The sequence below is a fragment of the Diadema setosum genome, chromosome 14, assembly GCF_964275005.1.
Source record: "Diadema setosum chromosome 14, eeDiaSeto1, whole genome shotgun sequence".
Classification (NCBI taxonomy): Eukaryota; Metazoa; Echinodermata; class Echinoidea; order Diadematoida; family Diadematidae; genus Diadema; species Diadema setosum.
The window spans coordinates 28,721,871-28,742,446 of NC_092698.1; the positions used below are offsets into that span (position 1 = coordinate 28,721,871).

Here is a 20,576-nt window from a genome sequence, read left to right on the forward strand (position 1 = left end):
GGAAACCACTTTTAAACTAGTAAAGAACATACAATTCTGTAAGAGGAATTCAAAATTTATCTGATGAATTAGCTTTAAATGAAATGGCATGGTTGTTGTTGTTTTTTTTTTTAAAGAATAAACTTCAATCAATGGATATTGATGTTTAAAGTTGGATCGAATGAATGTTGAAAAGAAAGTATCTTTGGGCTATAGTGATTTAGTTAATAAAATCTATAATGTAATGAAGGAATGAAATTAAAAAGAGAATGAGGGATTAGTAGTGTAAAAATTGTATAAAAAAAAAGAGATGTGTATATGGATTGTGAAAAAATGTATCAGAGTGTATCAAAATGTATTAAATTGATGTTATGTTTCGGTATAGATTTTGTTTGCATTGATGATTATGATTATGAAATTGGTGTACAGAGTTTTGCATAAATTTGTTTGTACATCGTGCTTCCCATTGATGAAGAATAAAATATTCTTAAAAAAAAGATGTTGCTTCTGGATGACTTTAGGAAATTAATACAAAAGAGTAATTATAAATATGACAATAAAACAAGAATCAGCATAATTCTCTTTGGGCAAAACGAACCTAGCACGCACACTCACACAGCGCTACAACTAGCGCGCATACAGAACTTGATTGGATATCCGATTAGTAAAGATCCGATCCGATTCGATTCGTGGTCCGGTGTGGCAGATGTACCACGATCACGATTCACGAATACTGTACTGTACGCTACCGGTACTGCATTGTTGGGAGTTCCACAAGAGTCTGGATATTAGTGATATTGATTTACGGTTTCTTGCTATTTGCACAAGGATAGTAAAAGAAAAAATGGCAAACCTTCACACAATAAGTGAAGATTCTCAGTTTCAACCGAAGGTTGCAAGTGCTGGTTCGAAATTAGTGGTCGTTGATTTCAATGCGTCATGGTAAGTTTGTTAGTCCCATACCTTACATATTTTGTAAGTTGAGGAGCGTCGTTACTGTTCCTCACCCAGTCAGCAAAACATAAACAGTGATCATACAATCTGAATTCTAACATTTGAATTTGTCAAAGGAGCTCTATACATTGGCTGTAGTGCATAATAATAGGTTTTATCACATAGAGCACATATGAAATTCCTTTAGACAAACGTTAGAATGCAGTTTTATTTTGTTAGAACCCTATAAGACCAAGTCAGTTCGGGAAACCCACTCACAAGGGGGGCCCCTCCTTATAAGTAACCCGTCCCCCTTATAAGTAACCCCGTCCCCCTTATAAGTAACCCTCGGGGCACCCCTTATAAGGAGTCTCCACGCTTTTTTGCAATGCAACGCGAAAATGAAAGGACTGCGGCAATTCGCTTGATTATGTCCATAAACGTGATAAAGCTTCACAAGTTTCCTAGTTACTCACGAAATTTGAGCAAAATCGGTTCGAGGCATCATATCTAAAACCATGGATTTAAATGCGATGTCAAACGACCCATGCGAATGCTGAAATGCGAGCGATTACTGGCGTGAGTGTCGCCAGGCTCGGCGGTGCGGCAATGCTCGAGTGCAGACGTGCCGACTGAGTACGGAGACTTTCGTTCATTCAGCAGGTGGCTTTATAGCTGAAAGCCACCTGAATGAACGAAAGTCTCCGTACTCAGTCGCCACGTCTGCACTCAAGCATTGCCGCGCCGCCGCGCCTGGCGACACTCACGCCAGTAATCGCTCGCATTTCAGCATTCGCATGGGTCGTTTGACATCGCATTTAAATCCATGATTTTAGATATGATGCCTCTAGCCCGACCAGACACTGTTACGCTATGAGAAAACAGCGTCTGACGAGCACGGCATGCAGCCTCGAAGTGAGGAACCTCAACACAACTACAAAACTTAGGAACATGTATACTTTTCTCCTTTAAACAGAATACTTTACTCACGTTAAATGCATGTTTCTATTACAGAAGAATAGTTCGCCACACTGGGTCCGTGGAGACCACTTGCGATAAGTCCGTGGAACAAATAAATGACACTTTCTGGCGCAATTCCTGACCGTCGGGCTTCGTCGTTGCAGGATTCAAAATGGCGCCTTGACTTATGCGCATGCGTGACCGGATGTGCTCCAGAGCGAGCGCGTGTGCGTTGAAAGTGTCGAACAAACCTTGGCGTCTGCTACACAATAACCGTGGTATGGAGCTCAATGTTCCTCGCCCGACCAGACGCCAGCCGCCGCCAAGCCCAGTACAGTTTATAGCTATATACTAGTAACCGTGCGTACGCTGCTTGAGTGTAGCAGCACGGTCGACAGCGCGACCTTTTGAAAGGGCATTCACATCATGTGACCACCCGATATCTAAGCTTGGCCTGGCGTGAAAGATTGTGTACGGTGTGGACATGCTGGATATGATGATCAATTTCGGTAAGTTTCATTACGTACATTTGAATATATATAGCATCAGATGTAGAGTAAATATTGAAGAGTATACTCGATGAGTTTGAGGTGACAAAAATGATCGTAAGTATCAAAAGTCAAAGCTATCGTGATACGATTACGTCGCTCTCCTAGTGATTGGTGGTCGCGCGCGTACAGCCCTGTCGCGACGTACCATGTACAGCGACTGGGCTGTGTATAGTTATGATGCCTCGAACCGATTTTGCTCAAATTTCGTGAGTAACTAGGAAACTTGTGAAGCTTTATGGACGTAATCAAGCGAATTGCCGCAGTCCTTTCATTTTCGCGTTGCATTGCAAAAAAGCGTGGAGACTCCTTATAAGGGGTGCCCCGGGGGTTACTTATAAGGGGGACGGGGTTACTTATAAGGGGGACGGGTTACTTATAAGGAGGGGCCCCCCTTGTGAGTGGGTTTCCCGAACTGAAGTGTGACCACGCATTTTTGTTGTTGTTGTTGCTTACAATACATTGGGGTGAGAGCACCAGTAAATTAGATAATCTATTCGGTCAGCTACCGGTGATGGTATTCGGTCACTTATCACTAGTCACCAGCCTGTAAGTTCAACTGTCACAACACACGGAAATCACATCAATTCACATACTTGACTTGCACACTCATTCACAACAGAAAACTCCCTTAAATTTAAGCCCCCTCCAAAAATCCATCCAAAATCCCAAATTTTACTGTCAAAAGTGCAGAATCGGCGCTACTTTCCAAAAACACGTGCGGATAAGGCCCAGTTTTAAGAGTAGGGGTCGCCGAAAAAGCGCTAAAAATCGACAAATAGGCCGTTCTCTTGCGGGATTTTTTGCTTATCGCAAGCTTGGAATGTGATGGTATCCTCAAAAACGCAAAGGAAAAACAAAATTTCAGTACGGGGCCGATACAGTGTCTCAATGGACAAGGGTTGAATGCAAATGCCGAGTCCCCAGTATTCGGTCACCAACGGGCGCCACAACGTCCCCGATGTAATTTTGCGCTAACAAGGCAGCACGCGCACATATTTTTCAGCTGCCTTGAACACGCATTGACTTTGAACGCGCATATCGCGTGACGGAATACTGGTGTTGGTGACCGTATACTGGGGAATTTTCAAGGTGATATATTTTGCGATTTTGTGAAATTCTGTGTGATATTTAACAAATTGGAAATTGAGATTAAAGAAATTTGATATATTTCACATACATTGGTGTAGTTATGATGTATGTATGTATTATTTTAATTTGAAAAATATTGCAAAAAAGCTTAAGTGACCGAATACTGGGGATGTTACCCTACTCGTGTCTTATGAGACAGGCTTTATCAACCGAACAATGAGGTCTACAGAAAATGTGACATCCAAAACATATTCCTCAACATTTTACAGTTTTTGTATTTGAAGGAATATCTTCACACATTCTTCGACTCTTTACAATGTCTTTGGAAGTGTACATGTAGACACCATGTGTCGAAACTGAAATAATTTAGATTAAAAATAAAATCATGAAGTAGGGTAAGGGCACCAGTATTTGGTCAGCTACCAGTATTCAGTCACTTATCACTTGTCATCAGCCAGTAAGTTCAACTGTCACAACACATGCAAATCACATCAATTCACATTCTTGCAACTCATTCACAACAGGAAACTCCCTTAGCCCCCTCCAAAAATCCATCCAAAATCCCAAATTTTATTGTCAAAAGTGAAGAATCGGCGCTACTTTCCAAAAGTGCGGCGGATTGAGCCCAGTTTTAAGAGTACAGGTCGCTGAAAAAGCGCTAAAACTCGAGAAATTCGCCTTTCTCTCGCGGGATTTTTTGCTTATCGCAATCTTGGAGTGTGATGGTATCCTCAAAAATGCAAAAGAAAAACAAAATTTCCGTACGTGCCGATACAGTGTCTCAATGTACAAGGGTTGAATGCAAGTGCCGATCCCCAGTATTCGGTCACCAACGGGCGCCGCAACGTCGCTGATGCAATTTTGCGCCAACAAGGTAGCGCGCGGCGCATTTGGCAGCTGCCTTGAACACGCATTGACTTTGAACGCGCATATCGCGTGACCGAATACTGGTCGCGGTGACCGTATTCTGGGGAATTTACAAGGTGATATATTTTGGGATTTTGTGAAATTCTGTGTGATTCTTAACAAAATTAAAATCGAGTAAAAAAATTTGATATGTTTCACATGCATTGCTGTAGATATGATGTATGTATGTATTATTGTAGTTTGAAAAATATTGCAAAAAAGCTTAAGTGACCGAATACTGGGAGTGTTACCCTAGACTTAACTACACGCAGCCGCTGTCGCGAATCGCGACAGCGCTGCACCGCTATTCCTTCGTGGACGTTGTTATCATTCACTCTTTCCTTCATGAATATCTTTATTAATCGTGGAAAACTAAAATATAAGGAATTATCGTAATCTATGACCATCATTCAATAACCGGTATGCGATTTTTTGTTTAATTACGTCTAAAACTTACCGAAATCTATGGCTGAAATCAGGTCTGTAAACGTCCTTACTGCTTCACTCCTCATCTGCGTGTTATATGAATGGCATTCACTCTCGTATACTACAACGTAGGTAGTCGGGGCGAAAGTGATGAGGTAGTCGGATGACCCCGACTAAAAAAGGTCAAATCATTGCCGGTGCAGCACGCGCGGATCTACTACACTAGTTTTACGTAACACATGAAACGCACGGCCGCACGGGCGTAGGTAAAAAGCAACCACTTCTGAATGCGCATGCGTGGTAGTTTGTTGATTTTTTGAAGCTCTCGAAGGAAAAGATGCCACCGCACGATCTATACTCCGAAAAGTTCAACAATAAGGTCTGGATACCAACAAAACACCAAATTCAACTCAACAATCAGGAAAATATGCTGTAGGTAAGTGTTGCAATTATATTACTCTTAAAATCATACAATATAAAAGGTATTTTATGTGATTTTGCCGTCAATAGTGACAGTTGTTTACAACGTTGAAACACTAACACATGTCAGACTCTGTGCGCAGCACAGTGTCTGGTCAGGCTACCCTAGACTATACTACTGGTATTACTATTAGCTACATTTATTTTAATTTTGGTGACAACCGGCAAGGACAGGAACTGTAAGTGTTACCCTCCCCCCCCCCCCCCCCCCGTAAGATTAAAAGTTAACACTTTCATTGAGCTGAGGAAGCTGAACCTGTGTCAGCACTGTATTTACCCGATGTCAGAAGTTGCTGATGTAGTTACATATTTTTTTCCTTTCAAGCAGGTGTCAGCCAGAGTGCCATACATATTGCTTGAACTCAAGTTAAGTGATTGGCCCCTTTAGAATCAAAACTAATAATTATGACAATCTTTGTTTTTCCTTCTCTAAGGTGTCAACCCTGCCGGACAATAGCCCCTGTGTTTGCTTCACTGGCAACAAAGTATTCCAGTGCTGTCTTTTTGAAAGTGGATGTAGACCAGTGCACGGTAAGTTCTAGTGCTCCAGGCAGAATTTGAATGTATGGTCTTTGTATCTAAATGGCGGCCTATGAAATGAACAAGCATAACTATACAGAGTTACCAGTGTATGTATGATGACTGTTCATGTGCTCATAAACCACATACACAAGCAGAGAAAACAAACAGACAGACAGACAGACAAATGCCAGCGCTGCACACTGGCATTGGTCCGACGGTCTGGGACCAGTAAAAATCACTGTCGGACCAGTAACTTTTTCAGGAATGGACCAGTAAGAAATGAAAAAACTGGCTATGTATGTACTGGTCCAACAGACAAGTCGGACAAGTAGAAAAAATGGGTTAGCGTGCAGCTCTGCACATACGCTCACTGTTTAGGAGCAATATGTAAATCTGAATTGTAACTTTTCCAAAGGGCGTCAAGTGACATAGTACAGTGCCCTCTCGTTATAACTTAGATGGTTATAACAAAATTCTGGTTGCAACAAAGTAAAAATTCAGGTCCCAGCATTATCTACTCTTTTTTTATGCCTCCGCCAACGAAGTGGCCGGAGGCATTATGTTTTCGGGTCGTCCGTACGTCCGTCCGTCCGTCCGTCCGTACGTCCGTCCCGTTTTGTTTTTGTCGATATCTCGAGAACCGTGTGGTGGTTTTACATCAAACTTGGTATGAGGGTATATCCTGGGGGGATAATACTTTGTTTGGATTTTAGGGTCACGGGGCCGAAGGTCAAAGGTCACAGGTTATTTTTTAAAATGTGATTTTCAGGGTATTGGTACACTTTAACATAAATGCACAGGAAGGATAGTACACTGTTAGCACAATTCCCGCCATGGTGTCAATCTTATGGTAGTGCTCTGATCCAGCACCTTACAATGCAGCACATCTATATGAAGGTCTTGGTTTCACTTTATTCAGACTTCGGGAATTTGTGATGATGCATGCAAAGGAAACAATCCAAATAGCTCTATCACACACACACACATACACACACACACACACACACACACACACATACACACACACACACACACACACACACACACACACACAAATCCAACTCAATCTGAAGAGGGCTGCATACCTCTACAGAGTTCATAATAGCAAGCATTGAGTCATTGAACTGCACATGTCTTTGAAGTATTGTTCAATGGTGTGATCTTTCTCCATTGGCTGGTTCAATCAAGTACATGTAACATTCTGTACACATGAATGTATGCCATGTATACAATACATGCATAAAATTTGCTATAATGACTGCAGATCTGACACTGTAACAGAATGCCTGATCACATATATATATTCATATATAATAATATATATATATTCACAGACATTGTATATATTCATATATTCATATGTATATTCATATATTCATATATTCATATAGTCCTATGTGGTAGTATGGACCTGTTGATCATTTGTGATTATTTGTAATTATATGTAATTATACAGTTACAGACAAGCCTGATTTCACATAGACCGTGTACAAAGTACAGCCGGGCCAAAGGCGGGGCCTAAGGCCGGACCCAAGGCCACGGGCCTTAGCCCGGAATCAGGGGCCCAGAGCCCAAGTGGGCCCAGGCCCAGGGGCCCAGAGCCCAAGTGGGCCCAGGCCCAGTGGCCCAGGGGCCCAAGGCCGGGCTGAGGCCAGGAGCCTAAGTGCTGGCCCAAGGCAGGGGGTCCAGCCAGGGGCCACCAGACTGAGACCACTAAGAGTACTAGTCATGACTTGCTGTGATAATGATGTGACAGGCCTGTGCATACACATATTATGTAAATACACTGTACAGGGCTGTGCATATTATGTAAATACACTGTACACTAACTATACACAGTCATGACTTGCTGTGATACATGATGTGACAGGCCTGTGCATACACATATTATGTAAATACACTGTACAGGGCTGTGCATATTATGTAAATACACTGTACACTAACTATACACAGTCATGACTTGCTGTGATACATGATGTGACAGGCCTGTGCATACACATATTATGTAAATACACTGTACAGGGCTGTGCATATTATGTAAATACACTGTACACTAACTATACACAGTCATGACTTGCTGTGATACATGATGTGACAGGCCTGTGCATACACATATTATGTAAATACACTGTACAGGGCTGTGCATATTATGTTAATACACTGTACACTAACTATACACAGCCCAGTCGCTGTATAAATCGCGACAGGGCTGTACCTGAGCAGCCCACAACACAGAGCAAACACAAAGCAAATTTTACAATTGCATTTAGTTTTGATACTTGACATCATTACTTGTCACCTCAAATGCATCAAAGACAATCTTTATTAATGAGACTTCATACCGTACCTGTTTTCCTGGGGTTATTTGTGGGAATTCTGCGATCTGGGTACTATTCGCAAATCTAACAACATGTGAAAATATCAACTCCTGATCATGTAACGTGCATGTGTACATTTCTGTGTTCACTGCTGTATTCCATGAACATGAATTCAACAACTACTGTTATATCCTGTAATATGAGCTGCCAGGACAAAACTCACATACGCTCTGATTCTGTACAGCAATCACTTTCAAAGCAATGTATTGATACATTTCTGCCAGCTAAAAATTCTTAAATGTTGGTTCACCCATGTGAACGGGTACAGAAACTGAAGCCTAGGTGGTAGGTTAAGCAGAATTGCTGCTGTCCTTACAGTCCCACTCATATGTTATCATGTTAGTCTAATGCTAGTTTGTGGCAATAAGAGAGTGTGCCAAGCAGTTTGCCAAGCAGGGATTCAGCTGGATGTCGAAAGTGATTAGCCATTCTGATACTTGAATTTAACAATACCATTTAACAATTCCATACCACCTAAAACCCCAACCCTATCAAATTCTTTAGAATTTCTGCTATCAAAACAATGATAGGATAATCTGCAGACAAAGTAGATTTTTTCTGTCACAAATCTGCTGTTACTGTGTTATTACCTCCGCCAAGGGGGAAGGTTATGTTTTCGTTACCGTTGGTTTGTTTGTTTGCTTGTTTGTTTGTTAGTTAGTTAGTTAGTTTGTCTGTGTGCAAAATAACTCAAAAAGTAGGTAACGAATTTGGATGAAACTTGCAGGAAAGGTTTAGATTGATACAAGTAACAGATGATCAAATGTGACCCGCTACAACAAAATGATCCTAAAGTCGGGTGAGGTCGATTATTTGAAAATTACATGACAAAATTCCCTAATCTTTCTGCTTTAAATTGATATATAACACATCTTATGAAAATAACCGGCTGCGGAGATATCGATGTTTAAAAGAGAGCATGTCGAGACGTATGGGAAATCACTGTTTCGAGAAAAGCGCCCTAAAAGTTTTCCTTGCGAAGCAATCGCGACCAAGGAACACGCAAATCAGTTTTCACCTCCGGACAATAGAAGGTAAACCCTAGCAACCCCCGAAATGCTCATTCAAGCACAGCGTCGGCGGTCTCCTCACCGACCAATCAGTGACCAGGATGCCAGGAGAAGCGGCTGGGCTGGGCATAGCGCACCCTGCCCGCACGCACCAGTCGACTTGGCAGTGTGCAAGCTTCACGCTTCGGTTAGCGGCAAGCAGCAAACTGACCAATGAGATCACTCCGGTCATTGTTAGGGGCGGAGCATATCTGTGGCGCTCAATCCAAATTTTTGAACCGGTTTCTGCTTGGTTGAAACGCCAAAAACATGGCCCAGAAAAACGCTATTTTTTGGTCTTTCCTTTCATCATTTTGTTTCAAAATTTCGACAGATGATAGAAGACATGTCAGACTCCAATAATATGTCAAAATCAGAAAATCGTAAGTTTTGACCAATTATGATGCTTTGACTTCAAACCCGATTTTCACGGCTTCGACCGTTCGCGACTTTAGGACCTTTTTGTTGTAGCGGGTCACAAATTTTGGTAGTGATCTGAGAATTTTGGAGGAATTTATGAAGGATTTTAGATATTTTGGCAGGTAGGGTCAATGAATTTGGGAGTTCAGGCTGCACGTATTTGAGGTTTGCATGCGCGCACTAAAGTGCGTGCTCTAGTTTCTGCTAGGGCGAGGCGCGCCGTGCAGCTGAGGGTTTATGACGAAACAAAGGCTTCTATATTGGGAAATTGGGCGACTTTCAGCACACAATGCTATAAGTATGTATGGGTGGAAATCACTTCTATGGAAGAACAAGATCAGTGGTGGAAATGAGCTCCATGCTTGGCGGAGGTCTGCGCTCTCAGAGTGCTTCTGTAGTTTTGAATGTCTTCCTCTGTGAAAAATGTGAAATCAATGGAAGGAAAAAATATGGTACCTGGTAAATATTAATAGCTGTGCACATTATTCACACATGTACTATACAATGTGTATGACAGTAGCATATATTCACTCACAAAAAAAACCACCGATACATGTAAAGGAGTTAAAGAGTCAGCAGACATAGTTTTACAAAATGTATTGCAGAGTTCAATTAGTATTAGTATTAGTAGTAGTATTATTATTATTAGTAGTAGTAGTAAGTAGTAGTAATAGTAGTAGAAGTATCAATGATAATGATAATGATAATAGTGGCTACTTGTATAGCGCACAGGTCCGCTTTTTAGTGCTCATGGCGCTTCATAAATGAAAAGATAGATATAACACATGTTCAAACATGACAACAGAGAAGAAAATGGCAAACAACAACAAACACATACCAGATTAAGAATACAATTGTTCCGAACATTATAGACTGCAATTATAGTCCTCAGTGTGAGAGGAATAGGTAACGTTTTGAAGTTTGGATTTGAATGTTTCTGTAGATGACAATTATAGCTGTACACACAGAGAAAATGTTCCAGTTAAAGAGGAACGTAGTCATACAAAGTGTATGTATTTCACATTTTTCAGTATTTTCAATCTTTCATATCCATATGCAATTTATGGGCATAATGGACTCATTTGCATATCATTTGCATAGTATGCTATCATGGGGTGTGAAAGTATGCTGAGTGTTGACATATAGGTCATCCACTCATTGTATCCCCCGAACAGAGTTCGGAGTCCGCCGCAGAGATTTTCTTGTGAGCACTCTACTGGCTGCAGTTCTTCTTAGATCATCTTCAAATTTGGCATGAAGGTGTGTTATGGTAAAACGAAGATGCCTATTGTTTTTGGTGATGGTGCCCTCGCTTGTTCCGTCTTTACACATGAAAAAGTAAATTTAACAGGGTCTGCTTGTATGTGCGACGCTGGCCTTGCTTCGTGACCAATTTTTTTTATGCCTCCGCCAACGAAGTGACCGGAGGCGTTATGTTTTCGGGTCGTCAGTCCGTCCATACGTACGTCCGTCCAATTTTGTTTTTGTCGATATCTCAAGAACCATGTGGTGGTTTTACATCAAACTTGGTATGAGGGTATATCCTGGGGGGATAATACTTTGTTTGGATTTTAGGGTCACGGGGTCGAAGGTCAAAGGTCACAGGTTATTTTGTGAAAAAAAGGTTGAAAATTCATGTTTTTCTCCATATCTCGCAAATGGTTCAAGGTATCTTCATGGAACTTAGTATATATGCTTGGTCCAATGGGCAGTGATTATCTAGGGAAGTTGGGGGTCATGGTTCAAAGGTCAGGGGGTCAAAGGTCAAGGTCAACTCCTCAAAATATCACTACTTTCCTTATATTTATGCAATGCCTGAAGGTTTTTTTTTTTAACTTGATGTATGCATGTATTACCCGATATATATTCTGTGGGAAGTTTCTTGCCAAAAGGTCAAAGGTCAAAAGGTCAAAGGTCAAGTGAAAGTGTTGAATTGCACTTTTTCCTCCATATCTCAAAAGTAACTCAAGGTATCATCATGAAACTTACATATTTATGCATGTTCAACCTAGCAGTGATTCTCTTTGGAACTGTGAGGTCAAAGGTCAAAGGCCAGGTTTAGATAATGCTATTTTCCCATTTGATACTGAAATTATACTTTTTCTCAATACCTTGAAAATTACTCAATGCATAAACTTATAAAAGGGTCAAAAGTCAAGTAAAAATCATCAGTTCCCCAAATACCTGCACTCTGACATTTTTAATCATTCATCCAATTGAACCTAGTTCTAGGAAAGTGAACATTCAGCACATTTGTGGCAAACCTGTCATTTTAATATTTTGCCAATTGTGTGAAACTGTCATCACACATTGTCAAGACATTGTACTATAGACCTATTAGGAGAACCATGCATTATGGCGGAGGCATATCAGTCGCCGTAGCGATATATCTAGTTTTATTATTTATTTGTTCGGTTATGGCAAAATTTTGATATGATGAAAGAAAACTGCTGGTCCCCAGGACTTTTAGAATCAAAGAGTTCCCATCAAGATCGTTGACGAGGAGACAGACTTGTCATTGAACCATTGGTTTGTGTTATTTGCCCTCTGCCAGGAGACAGCGCGCCAGTACAACATCACCGCCATGCCCACCTTTGTCTTCCTCAAGGGTGGTACTAAAGTTGATGAACTGAAAGGAGCTGACCCAGTAGGCCTAGAAGAAAAAATCAAAAGCCATTGTCAACAAGAAGCAGATGCTGGTGTTCCTGGATATGTATGTACTGGACAATTTTTTTTTTTTTTTGGTATTTTTTTTTAAATTCTTTGTCATTGAAGTTCCATCACCTGTTTTTGATAATAAGAGCATGACATAATAGGAAATGTGACCTTCGTTAACCCATTGGGAAGCACTCTCAATACAATCAGTATTGATTGTTTTTTTTTTTTTAAAGATGAACTTTCCCAGATGAAAGACAAAAGTTGATACCTAATAAGACAGTATCTTTTATTCCACTCAGTTGTCTCACTGTGATAGCTTTCTGATCTCTATAGGCTTGGTGTAGGAAGCATCGAGGATTCTGCAGTCATTTCCTTAGTAATGGAGTGTCAAAAACGTGTCATTACTGATTCAGTTGCATTTAATTCAGTATGTTTGCTAAAGCAGTTTTAAATTGAAATCAATGTGTTGTGATAAATATAAATAAGAGGTACAGTCAGAAAGAAAGAGGATTTTAGAATGTGTGATCAGCAGCCACAGACTACACACAGAGAAGTAATTGTAACAGAGCGATTAGACTTGTAAAATCATAAACGAAACATGTATAATTGAAGAATGAGAATTATCCTATCTTTTGACTATTACTAATACTCAGGACTCTTTTTTTTTGTGTGTCTAGTTTTCAGTAACGATCCAGTAGAGAGCAAGTGATGTGTGTTTCAGGAAGTAGAAGTGAAATAATGCACCTATCTCATAGAGCACTGCTTGTGCCACTGTCAATGTTTTCAGTCATTGCATTGGTAACAGTGTAGCATTGCATCCCGTAAATCCCTCTGTAGCTAAGCATTGACCTGAAGAGTATTAAAGGGATGGGATAGTATTGGTGGAGATGAGAATTGGGCTTTTAACTTATTTGCAAGATACATGTACCAAGAAACCACTCATGAAATAATACAGAGCACACCATTCTAAGAGGAATTCAAAGTTTATCAGATGAAAATCGATTTTGGAATGGCTGAGACATCCAAAAACAATGTAAAACAAAGTGATACTAATAAAAGGTGGGCCCCACCTTTTATTAGGAATGCTCTGTTTTGGATATCCCAGCCAGTTCAATACCGATTTTCATCAAATAAACATTGAATCTCTCATGGAATTATGTACTCTTCCGTACTTATTACAGATTTTTCATTTTCTCACCAAATAATAGCAGAAACCTGACATTAGGTGTCAGCCAAAACTATATGATCCCTTTAACAGTGCAACGATAGATAATTTGAATCTTTCCCACTCTCTCTGTGGCTAGATTGACCTGAATAGCCTGATCGACCAGAGGCATTCGGAGTGTCTGAACCAAAGTGATGATCATGTCCTGGAAGGTTGCCTCAAAAAAGGGGAGGGGTACCTAGAGTCTGACTGTGATGAACAGGTGAGTTCTGACGATGTACACATCTACAACACCTGCTGTTGTAGTAGCAGGTCTTCCCTCAGGTTCCCGTGTACATCATCAAATGCTACTGTCTTTGTCTTCAATTATGATAACTTCTTATTCACAGATCTGGATTGATTTACTGTGTTGTATGTGTGACTTGTCTTTAATACTCAGCTTTTGAACTCTGGAAATGTTTAGCACAGAGAAGAAGAAGAGGAAGAAATAATAATATGATAAGCCATGCTTGCATGCTTGATCTTTAAATGGCATGCCATGTTCACATCTCATTGCTTTCTCCTGAAACACAATGGCCCGAATTCACGCAGGTGGTACAAATGAAACCATGGTCTAAACCATGGACCAAAACCATGGAGCGCCAAGTGTCGCACGGAATATTTCGTTACGATGACATGCCAGGGAACTTGAAAGAAGATGTGTTACTAAGATCTACGAAATTGCCTTTTTATCATTGTGGTTTGATCATTGTGGTTGACATAATAAGGATACTGCATCAAACACAGTAAGTTGGTATGTACATACATGTATTATTGTTGCAGTTAATATGATGATGATGATGATGATGATGATGATGATGATTTACATTTATTATCACAACAACTACTACTACTACTACTGTCATAATTATCTCTTATCAATTTCACTTTCGTCATTACTGGGTGTGTATCATTTCAGCTCATGATCCTCCTGTCCTTCCAACAAAACGTCAAGCTCCACTCCCTGAGGCTGCTGGGCCCCAAGCTGAATGGGCCCAAGGAGATTAAGCTCTTCATTAACCTTCCCAACACCATGGGCTTTGACCAGGCTGAGAGGACAAGTGGCACCCAGGAGCTGACGTGAGTGTGAATAGAAATTTGAAGAGTTTGATTTAAAAATGGGTTAAGTGCCTTTTTTACACATTTTAAAGTAGGTCCATCAGATACAACAAAATACAGTTAAACTCGCCTAAGTCGACGTCGCATATGTCGAATAATCGCGTAAGTCAATGATTTTAAAAAGTCCCGATTTTTCCCCATTGACTTACGTGTATTAATTCACTCGCAAGTCGAATTTTGTAAGTCGAATACTCGCCTAAGTCGATGAAATTCCAAGAACACTTTCACGGAAAAACCATGGAATTCACTGTGACTAAGTCGAATAAGATTTTATCGTGTAATAAATCACTGTCATTTATTATTCATTATTTATTACTCATTATTTTGTTTGCCAGATGAGTTTGAGGTGACAAAGAAAAAATGATCTAAAGTATCAAAATTCAAAGCGATCACACTGCATGCGATCGTTGAACTCTCTTCGTGTTTGGAGGTCCGCTGGTACAGCCCTGTCAGCTGTCGCGCTATATACAGGTACGTACGTACGTACAGCGACTGGGCTGTGTATTGCTCCACTCGCAGTAAGGTGTTCGTACAGTACACATGCGTTCATTTACATGTACAGCATAGTATTGAGCTTTGCAGTGTAGCTTGGCATTTGCAGCGCTGTGCAGTGGAGTGGTATGGATGAAGCTGCTGAGTTTTCAAAACGGAAAGTAGGGGGAAAGTTACGGGCACGGGTAAATCAGAATTGCACCTCTACACGCATTTCAAGCCACGGTATGGTAAACTGGAATCAATCACTGCTCAAATGTCGTTCATATTCACTTCCCCAAGGTTTAACAAGGGTGTAAAGTAATCGGACCTGTGCCAATACTAATGCACTGTCCATACAAAGTTAGCCGGGGCCCTGTCGGGTGATCCGTGCTGCGGCACACCGCTCCAGCTCTCGGCTTCAGAGTAGACAACATACATGTACATCATACATAATTATGTACGTGTGGTGTAACTGTAAGTTGATTTTTTTTTGACTTACGCACAAGTCGAAAATCGCCTAAGTCGATGTGTTTTGCTCAGTCCCGAGAAGATCGACTTATGCGAGTTTAACTGTAGAACCTTTCCAGTGGTACCTCACTTGTTGCATAAGAAGGACTATTCTTGAAGCTATAAGAGAAACATCCCATTGTGTTATTATTATTTCTGTGTACTTTTAGCAACTGTAATCGCAAATTTCTTAAATTAAGTAGAATGGAGCTAACTTGTTTTGCAACTGAACTCTCCATTATTTGAAAACGAAGAAAAGTTGAAGTGATCATATTACAAAATAACATGGAAGCTTTTTTTGTGTCTGAAGTGCTCGTTTTGAAAAACTTGTTTGAGAAAAAACGTGTGAATGTAGAGGGCCCCTTGTTGAGTGTTCCATGCTTCTTATGTTCCTAGTGTGTTGTGCATTGCATCCTCATCACAAATAAAAAGAAAAAAAATATGGCAAACAAACAGACATGATTAGGAATGTTTTCAAGTGATAAATCTGTCTTTCATTGTGAAAACATCATGCCATGTTTTATGGTTATGAGCTTTAGGACAAATCTTCAGCTCTATTGCCTTGCAGTAAAAGCTTAATTGTGTTTCATTTTTCCTTCTTTACAGGATTACTGAAGAAGAATTGGCCGGAGAAATAATCCCACTTCGATTTGTGAAATTCCAGAACGTTTCAAATGTGACTGTAAGTGTCTGCTGCCAACAACAGCAGTTGTAACAACAACACCAACAATTTTTAATCAGAAATTTGTGACCACATGAGGCAAATCTCTCGTTTGAAGAAGCTACACCCCTGTAGACAATGCCAGTGTATATCTTGGCAATCAAGGACTTAAAAACCAAAGATATAAAACACCTGTTTCTTGACCCTGGCCTAATCTAAGCATCAGTCACCGCCACAGCAGGGGGCCACCCGCGAGAGCAGGAGATTTGTTTTGGTTTTGGCATGGGCTATGTAGCTCCATGGTGCGTGTGTGTGTGTACGTGTGTGTGTGTGTGTGTGAGTGTATACATTTTCGTTATTTATGGGTCAAATTTTTTCGTTCAAAATTTAAAACGGATGACCATAGAATTTCTCAATAGAATATAAAATTGAAAACTTAAGAAAGAATAGAGAAAATTGAGTTCACTTTGAATGGTCTGCCACAGGCAGATATCCTTATCATGCTCTTACGTAATATGACAGCTGTTGAAGTCATTAAACCCTGGCTTGGCCTCCAGGTTTGCCACGCCTGAGTAGAAAGTTATTTTGCCATGGGCAAATACATATCCTCCCACCTCTCAAACGAGGACTCGTTAGGGGGGTATAGTACCCCATCAGCTTCGTTTGCCAATGGGGTCTCGTCTCAAACGGGGGTTTGACGGCATGTTGAATATCTGTATAACAGTTGTCTAATGTGGCATTATACAGTCTGAACCATTCATGCAACTGTGACTGTGTGGACACCTTAAGAGAATTCCTGATGATAGTTTTGTGATAGCATGTCCCTGGTATGATGTTTCCTCCCTGGTTCTGCAGATGATCTAAAATATTTATTTTGTCCTGACCCAATTACTCCTGTTTCTCTCAGTGCTTTTGTGTAGAATTTTTTTGTATGATGTATTCCAATATGATGCTAGTGCGATTCTACTTATTCTGCTGTGTAACAAAACAAGTGCAGTTTCACAACCACGATAGTTAAAGGCAAGGTTTCCCCATATGAAAAATAAAAATGTGGCTCCAGTGTACACAGAGATCGATGAAGCACTTGGTTTGGTTTGGAGAAAATCGGACAATCTAGTCAAAATGATTGCAGTCCAAAGTTTTGGTATTACTAATGTGCTGCCTGATGGAAAACCTACAATTGTTTGCGGTATCACAGTAGTGGAAAGAGATAATTGTATGTAAAAGGAATTTCATGAAATTCATATTTCTAGGACATTCAAAGAGCACTTGACCGATGCTAAGAGAATATTTTCCTTGAACTGTCTCAACAAGTCAAGTTTGTTCTTAAAATAAAATAATCAAGTTTTCTGAAATTGCTTCTGTGATGACACCAGTGATGAACTGCAATTACTAACTTTCTTTGAGTTTGTGTTGTAATCAAAGGAGCATACTCTCTTGTGGCACTGCTGCAAATATGGTCCCTTCTATGTACTTTGAACTTTTTCTTGTTTTGCAGGTCTTTGTCAAAAATAATCAAGGAGATGAAGAGACGACACGGATAGACTACTTAGGTTTCATTGGAGCACGAGGCAACACAACAAACATGGGTGAATTTAAAAGGGTATGTACTTGCTCTCTTATCTTGAACTTAATCATGAATGGTAGACATGTGTAGTATATATAACACTGTATAGTTACCTAATAGTGTAACACAAGGCAGTGACATTCAAAGAGCAAAAAAAAAAAAAAAAAAAAAAGGAAGGAAAAAAGGACAAACAAACTTCAAAGCATCTTAAGAGTAGACACAGAGTGTTTCAAGTATTTAATAAACAAGCGAACCTTCAGCATTTTAACTTTAAGCTGGTCAGATCACTGACTTTCTGTAGGCTAGTTCAGGAGTAGAAGTTCACCAACCTGGAGTCACTTTTAAAAATACTTCTAAGATTGAATTAAACACATGAGCTGACAATTTTGTGAGTTTACTGTATATTTTACTCAACTGTACACACTGTACATGTTTTTAAAATGCTGTATATTTGGATGACTGTGTATTCGTCCTGCTCTTTTCTTCTATTATGAGACAATTGTGAGCAGCAAAAGCTGTGTTGGTGTTATGGTATCATAGGAAATAACAAATCTCAAGAATCACTGACAAGTCAGTTGTCTTTTAGAGAAAGTTATTTCCACCCCATCATTTTAGATTACTTGGTAAACTCAATTAGCCTACTGCACTATTAGTGTATCTACTCATTTCTCTTTTTTTTTCTAATTTATATTTATATTGTTTTGATTCAATGTTGCAGCAATCCAAAGTCATCACTTACTTCATCACCTTTTTATTTTAATAATTCTCCAACAGGTAGCAGGAAAGAAGGGGGAAAGCCATTGACCTCAAGGTGAATTCAGTCTGTGGACATGGCACACAACTGTACACTGGTTGTTCCATGCCTTTGCCATCGCTCTCTAAGTTCATTGCTTTGAACAAGGTGGCTCCTTATGGAAAAGGCATTATTTGGACAGTACTTTTGTACTTGTTCTGAATTTTGGCAATATTTATGATGACCAATTAGAAAGGTCTTGCTTGCAGAGACAAAATGAAACTCATATAATTAGTCCCCGTAGAAACGGTGAAGTTCAGAGTCTGAGGTGACTAACATCCAACTTTTCTGATATTCTACTGATTTATGTATATACATTTTTTTTTCAAAGTTTATCCCAAACTTTATAATGTAAAGCAACCGAGGAATTGTGCTTTGTCAACTGTCATTGACAATCATACATGGCCTTTATTGATGAGTGACACTGTAAATCATACAACCTTGAACAAGTTTAATCTTAAAGAGTACAGTTGATTCTTGCTGCCAGTAGTTACGACCTACAAGATAAGAATTACACTCTGTTGACATGTTACTGCAGGACATTCAGGCATGCCCATATTGGGCCAAGAGCAGCTCTGGTAGGTTATGAGGGGCATGGCCTCACATGTTATTCTGGCATGATTTTCCCACCAGAAGTGCTCAGTGTAGACTCGTGTACATCAAGATCAGGATCATGTCCTGCACAACTGCAGCTGTACATATCTTTCTTATTTCTGTGATATGTCATTTACACTAGTACAAGTAGATGCATTGTCAGATTAAATGTGTTGCAAATGTCTTGAGAGAAGGGTGCCACAAAAACTAAACTTTCAAGCCTCCTGCCAACTGTTTTTACTACTATTTAGTCTGTGCAGTTTTGATGATGGAAACACTAGATGGTTTAGGATAATATCTTATGAACGTTGCTGTTTCCCTATAGATTTGTCCATGCATTAGAATGAATATCTGTCCTGAGATTATGAATATTTGATTTGTGGTAGCATTGAAGGGATGGTACAGTATTGGTGGAGATGAAAATTGGGCTTTTAACTTTTTGTGAGATACCAAGAAAACACATATGAAATAGTACAGAGCATACCATTTTAAGAGGAATTCAAAGTTTATTTGATGAAAATCGGGTTTGAAATGACTGAAACATCCAAAAACAAAGTAAAACAAAGCAATCTAAAAAAATGTTGGTTCCACACTTTATTAGAATTGCTCTTTTTTGGATATCTCGGCCATTTTAAAACCAATTTTCATCAAATAAATGTTGAATTCCTCATGAAATTACATGCTCTTTCATATTTCATAAGAGATTTCTCATTATCTCACCAAAAAATGTTAGAAACCTGAAATTTGGTCTCAACCAAAACTATACGATCCCTTTAAGCTTGAAGGCTTTATTGGCGTAAGGGAATCGAGTCATTTTATTTCATCTTGGTTGCCTGGAAGAACCTGTCCATGATCTTAGAACATAGCTTGCTCAAGGGTTATAGGTGAATTTGTTGTAATATTTGGGCCAGTGTATAATATTCTAGATGTCTGTCTTTATTTTGCATATTCCCTTTACACATTATCCAAAGCTTTTCCCCCACTGTGTAACGGATAAAGTGATACATTTCAAATTACCAGTGTGTTATATAGAGGGTTCTGAAAGGAAAACAAATATTGCACCCAGTATGCTTTTGGAACGCTACTTCTCCTTCAATGGACGGTGAATGAGACCCAGAGTATGGTGTTACAGGAGTTCACATTCCTAGATTTCATTTGATGATAAAATACTTGCGATGTGGTATACAAAGCTTTTTTTTTCTTTTTTCCTAATTCTTTTCTGGCCAAGTGTGAATGTCGTTTATGATCAAATGCAGCTGTGTGAAGAGACAAGGTCGTGTGTAGGGATACATTTCTCCCATGTTAT

At 39.8% G+C, this 20,576-nt stretch overlaps 1 protein-coding gene across 2 annotated transcripts in view; it reads left to right on the plus strand.

Moving 5' to 3' along the window:
- The first annotated feature begins 693 nt into the window (after positions 1-693).
- The window catches only part of LOC140237543 (thioredoxin-like protein 1), a 20,735-nt gene continuing 852 nt past the window's right edge, over positions 694-20,576 (plus strand). Inside the window, exons 1-8 of one of the 2 annotated variants that reach the window (XM_072317477.1) lie at positions 694-921; positions 5,759-5,855; positions 12,248-12,406; positions 13,656-13,778; positions 14,475-14,635; positions 16,262-16,337; positions 17,815-17,919; positions 18,658-20,576. The exon at positions 18,658-20,576 is cut by the window's right edge and continues 852 nt beyond it. In XM_072317477.1, coding sequence (XP_072173578.1) covers positions 824-921; positions 5,759-5,855; positions 12,248-12,406; positions 13,656-13,778; positions 14,475-14,635; positions 16,262-16,337; positions 17,815-17,919; positions 18,658-18,687 — 849 coding nt within the window. In that variant the 5' untranslated portion in view covers positions 694-823 and the 3' untranslated portion in view covers positions 18,688-20,576. The remainder of the gene's footprint in view (positions 922-5,758; positions 5,856-12,247; positions 12,407-13,655; positions 13,779-14,474; positions 14,636-16,261; positions 16,338-17,814; positions 17,920-18,657) is intronic. The other variant, XM_072317478.1, reaches the window with a different exon arrangement.